The sequence below is a fragment of the Eurypyga helias genome, unplaced genomic scaffold, assembly GCF_000690775.1.
Source record: "Eurypyga helias isolate BGI_N326 unplaced genomic scaffold, ASM69077v1 scaffold42982, whole genome shotgun sequence".
NCBI classification, from domain to species: domain Eukaryota; kingdom Metazoa; phylum Chordata; class Aves; order Eurypygiformes; family Eurypygidae; genus Eurypyga; species Eurypyga helias.
Window position 1 is genome coordinate 20579 of NW_010237346.1, and position 5223 is coordinate 25801.

The following is a 5223-nucleotide window of genomic DNA, read 5'->3' on the forward strand; positions in this document are numbered from 1 at the left end:
AGCAGTTCGTGGTACAGCAGTGTTGGGTTTTTCTCAGCGTGTTAGCTGCTGATGAGCCTGCCGGCACGGGCTACAGCTCCTCCTTTCTCAGCGCTGTGCTCGCAGAGAAACCAGTCCGGCCTGGCTGTAAGGCACATCGGTGTTCACACATGCCATCCCCAGCCAGCTGCCTGGACACCCAGAGAATTGACCTCTGCAGTTTATAGCTGACCTTGTATCTTCTCCTTAAAATGAGGAATATGAAGTCACTAAAAGCTCAGCCATATTTCTGGAGCGAGCGGGAAGCTCTCCTAGCGTGTCAAACATCTGTGGAAGAACCTCTCTTCCTTCCTGTCAAATCTGTGACAGCTCAAGGAACTTCCCTTTAAGATAACCACCCTCTATTCAAATTCAGACAGTTGGAGTAAGGTAGGGGATTCATCCGAGTCTTGTTTTCTTCTGTCAAATGCAACTCAACGGGCTCTTCTAAGCAGACTGATTTCTTTCAAAACCTGCCGTGTGCCATTCAGCCCCGCGAAGGAGGTTCATTGCCTTGTTGCCATGGTACCCTTTCTCTAAAGAGAAAGGGAATAGTTAATTATGCAATTTAAGAAACTAAGGAGGAATGACAGAAAGAGAAATAATAGAAAGGAAGATTCTGGGTTGGTGATAGAACTGCTGGCTGCACCAAAATACACTCTTGTTTACAGGTGAAGTATTTTCCCAGCACATGCTGGATACGGCCAGGGCTTCTCTGGCAGTGTGGATCTCAGGGAGCTGCCCTTTGCTAGGCAGTATGCCTCTGCCGTTCAGGAAATCAATCCTGTAGTCAGTTACTGCTGTTACCTTCCCTGGTTAATGCCCCAGAGATCCTCAGACATATTTACTTGGCAGAAATTTTCTCTGGGTGGAGCTGGGACAGCAGTACTACATCACAGACCCATGACAAGCTCGTGCTGCTTGTGGATATGCGGAGGGTACAGTTCAAGACTTAAATGTTTAAACCTCTTTGGCAGCATTTCATTGTCCCTCGGGCCTAGGAACCCCTGCCTGCTTTACCCAAGGCCTCAAAGTCCAGCTCACGGTGCACAAGGCGGGACCAAAGAGACAGCAAGCATCAAAGCTGGCGAGATCCCAGCCCTTTCAGAAGGACTGGCATTTTCAGTTTGCCAGTAGCACTGGCAGGGTAACTACAGCTTGGGCGAAACAGCCCTGCAACAGATCTTTGCCGACAACAGACCCCGACTACCGCACTCCGAACAGGGGGAGTTGCCTCTCGCACGGCACACTGAGACGGGAGGAAGGGGAAGAGTTACCCCATGCCTTGTTTCAACATGCGTGCAGCGAGAGAAAGAGGGAAGGAAGACGATGTGACGCCACGCTGTTGTTTACTACAGATGTGACTGGAAGGAGATCTGTTTCAGTACAGAGCTCAAGCTCCCCCTCCGCCTGATGAGGGCAATAACAGCACTGAGGGCTAGACAAGAGCCACATACGGTTGTAAGAGGAAGAGAGCAGTCGAGAGGCAATAATAATCCAAAATACTTCTGGGAACACAGCAATTAAAAGACCAACATTTTAATCAACAAACTTTGTACACAAAAGGCTTGCCCACTAAGGGAGTACATGTATTCCTGCTCTTATCACCAGCTTCTACCACCTGGGCTTTTGAGGCTCAGGACTGTCTCTCTTCTTCCAGCTTCCCTCAGAAAGCATTTCCAGGGAAGGTGGCTTTCCGGAATTTGTCACAGGAGCAACGTCCAACCCAGACCCTGTTGATGAACTGAAGCTGAATGCTGTGTGTCTCTTCCACTCCCCTCACATCCGCCTGGCTTTCCGTGGACGGCAGCCGTTGTGTGGAACCGGGGTGTTGTCGGTGATGGAGATGACGTCCAAACCTCCCATAGTCAAACCCTTGATGGCAGCCTGGAAGAACAAGGCGACACGCTGTGATCATCACACTGACCAGGAGAAAAGAAGAAAAAGCTGAAGGGAAAGTAGTTTGGTCCTCCATCCAGAGATTCACTTGTTCCAATGGTTCTACTTTGTAATTATCTGAAAAATAAGTCATTTGTACCAGGAAACCCAGTTTATACCTGTCTGCTCCAGTCCCTTCATCAGAGTTCCCATCTTCCTACTTTAGTTGGAGGAAGTCCCACACAGAGCTTTTATTCTGCCTCCAAAGTGAAATTACTCTGGAATTGTCATGATTCTACAACTTCATTACTAGGCACTTGAGTGATGAATTCTTCACATCACCCTCACAAAACCCAAGTTAACAGGTGTACTCAGGAGCCCGGCCTGGATTAAAAAAGCCTGGATTAAAAAAACCTGGATGACGTCTGAGAAAGAACACTATGAGAAGAAACTCCGACACTTACCTTGCGTCCTGGTCCCAGTCCTTTCACCATGACTCGTACATGTAACACACCTTTCCCGCGCGCTTTCTGCGGAAAGAACAACTGGTTAGTGTTCTCTTTGGTGTTACTAATGCTGCTCTGGCTCTCCTGGAGTCTTTCATTCCCTCTTGACCTGCTATCATAGTATTCTTTAAGTAAAAATAAAGAGTAGGTAGTAGTGGATACAGACATTAAGGGGATTATCCCACAGACACCAGGAGAAAAGGAGGCCTGGATACAGCCACGGCAGCATCAAGAGAACTTCTGTGCTAGGCTGTCAACTACATACAGAAAAAGCCCTAAGATCCAACTATCTGACCTAAAGCCAGGGCAGAAAATGGCCTATCTACGGATACGTGACTGAATGGCAAGGACTAACTCAAAGCTGTTTTCCTTTCCCTAATGCAACGACTTCTCTCCTGTGATCAGTGGATTCCTTCTAGAGGGTAAATGAGAAAAGCAGGCAAGCTTTTTATTTGCTGTGCAGGAGTCCACACCTTCAGTGCAAAAATTCTAGGGGCCTGCAAATTGAAAAAGAAAACCACCTGCTGTACAGCATGGCCGTGCTGCCACCAAGTGGATGGAGCTCCTCTGGGCCTCTCGCTTTCCATGTTCTGGTGCAATTAATGTACTAACAACTTTAACAGCGATGGAATAAACCTGGCCAAGCACAGCTAGGCAGCTATACTGAGGCTCCGATGAGCACAGATTAATAGTGAAGATGTTCTTATATTCCTCTGAGTCAACCACAATAAGCTATTGGCTGGCAGTGGCACCAAACACCTCTGACATGAAAGACTGGAGGGAGTTCTGCCTAATTTAGGATGAGGATTTTCAGTTTAACCTTGCCTCATTCTGCTGTAATGAGGCCCGCAACACAGCCAGCCTCATCTTCTCCTGCCACCTGGACACCCACATGGCTTTTTAGGAACAATTACAGTAAACTGTATGCAGCTGGAAACTACACGTGCAAGGACATCACCTTCTCTGACTGGAGCTGCTGGCAGTAGCTCAGTTCTCGCGTGGCAGAAAGCAAATGTAAAACATTCAGCCAGTAATTACAGCTGCCTCTCAGTCCCCTACAGTGCAAAAATTGAACTGCTGCTGATTCAGGGGCTGTATTTCCCAAATGGCTGAGAGATGTTCACTTAGAAAAAAGGAGCCATGCAAACTGGAGCTGGAAAAGGATAGGCTCCGAGTTGTATTTCTCAATCACAACCTGCTCAGCTAAGCTTACACTCCAGGCATTTCCAACTCCCGTTTCAAACGCTGTTTGTCTGCGTGAAGATGTGCACTGTGTCAGATGGAGCTAGGGAAGCTGTCAGCAAACAGCAGTGTGCTGCTCAAGCACTAAGGAATAGAGCTCTAGACTGCTGCCTGTAGGCGAGGTGTGTACTCAGGCAGTGCCAGAGGGGTCCTGCTCCCCTCTGGCAGGCCGAGAATCATCAGTGCAGACTCACCACTGCTGCTGCCATGGCTGCAGTCTGTGCCGCGATGGCGGTTCCCTTCTTGGCATTCTGGAAGCCTTCTGTGCCACAGGATGTGCGGGCAAAGGGCCTGTTGTCAAAGCTGACCACTTGGATGTGGGTGCTGCAGAAAGAGACGGGCGAAAGAAAGAAGCAAGCTAGAACCAAGCTTTATTCTCCAGTTTCTTCTCTTTCACATTACTAGCACAGCTCGCCACAGGACACTGTCTCCTTTCTCCAAGCCATCCTAACTCAGCACTCCCTTTTGAGGTATCCCACTGACATGATCCTGCTGCAGAGATCTCTGAGCAGTGACCTTCCTGTCACCCTAAAGACTCCAAGCAAGATGGCGAAACCTTTCTGGACAAAGGACGCTTTATCCAGGTGCACCACGTACTGCTAAGCCCTTTCAGACCCACCTAGCACTGTGAGCGTTTTACCTCTTTCATTTATTAAAAAAATGCTCAGACCATTTCTAGCACTTGAAAGAGCTTTTAGAAACAGTAAAACATCACGCTTGGGATCACTAATAAGACAACCATCTCTCACGAAGGATATGACAATTTTTTCAATAGCTATACAGCAGCAGTGCTAGGGCACAGAGCTAGAAGTATCCTTCCATCAAAGCCATCGGCATCCGATTATTCATATCAGAATGTAGTCAAAATATGTAACAACAATCTTACTGCTATTAAAGACAATATAAGGCCAGTTATGCTTCCTGAACAGCACTGAGGTTTGTATTCAGTATTCTTATCTTCCCAGTCTTCCCGGAGAACATCACTCCACTGGTCTTATTTTCCTCTGAGCCTCGAGCTGGCCAAAGCTCGGGTAAGTTACAAGCTTTTATTTCGCATGAGAGCAGAAAGGGAGCAGCTCATTTGCTTACTTGTTATATGTAGCTTTGATGTGAGCTATTGGGATCTCTTCATAGGTCTTTCCATCCCATCTCATGGAGTTCCTCTGCAGGATTAACGGGCTGAGGACCAAAACACGAGTTATCAGGCACTCACTCTTCACATTTGACAAAGTTTTATTTCGTATTAGGAGAGAACGGAGGGATCAAGTCTCCAAAAGACACAAGCTGCGTTTGTGATTGAGTCAAGTTCCTTCCTTTCCTTTCTCGGCTGAAAAACCGCCGAAGGCGATAAAACCTCCCGGCAAGCGGCAAATGGCAGAGCCCTCCCGGCGCGGCCTGTCGCTCTCACCTCAGATCGGTCGCGCTCTGACTCGCCGCCTCCGTCTCCGCAAGGTCCCGCGGCCTCTGGGGGCCGGTGCGGAGGCCGCGGCATAGGGCGGCAGTACGGCCCCTGAGAGAGAGAAACAGCAACCCGTGAGGAGCCCGGGGCCTTCCCGCGGCGCTGCGGGGGTAACGGCGG

General features: G+C 48.7%; 1 protein-coding gene across 1 annotated transcript; it reads right to left on the reverse strand.

Moving 5' to 3' along the window:
• Positions 1-1697: 1697 nt before the first annotated feature.
• MRPS11 (mitochondrial ribosomal protein S11) lies at positions 1698-5154 on the reverse strand (the record flags this gene model as incomplete). The annotated part of the gene is made up of 5 exons (XM_010147433.1): positions 1698-1905; positions 2361-2426; positions 3839-3968; positions 4734-4823; positions 5053-5154. Coding segments are annotated over 5 exons (496 nt in total), but the record flags the coding sequence as incomplete, so codon positions are not given.
• Positions 5155-5223: the final 69 nt, after the last annotated feature.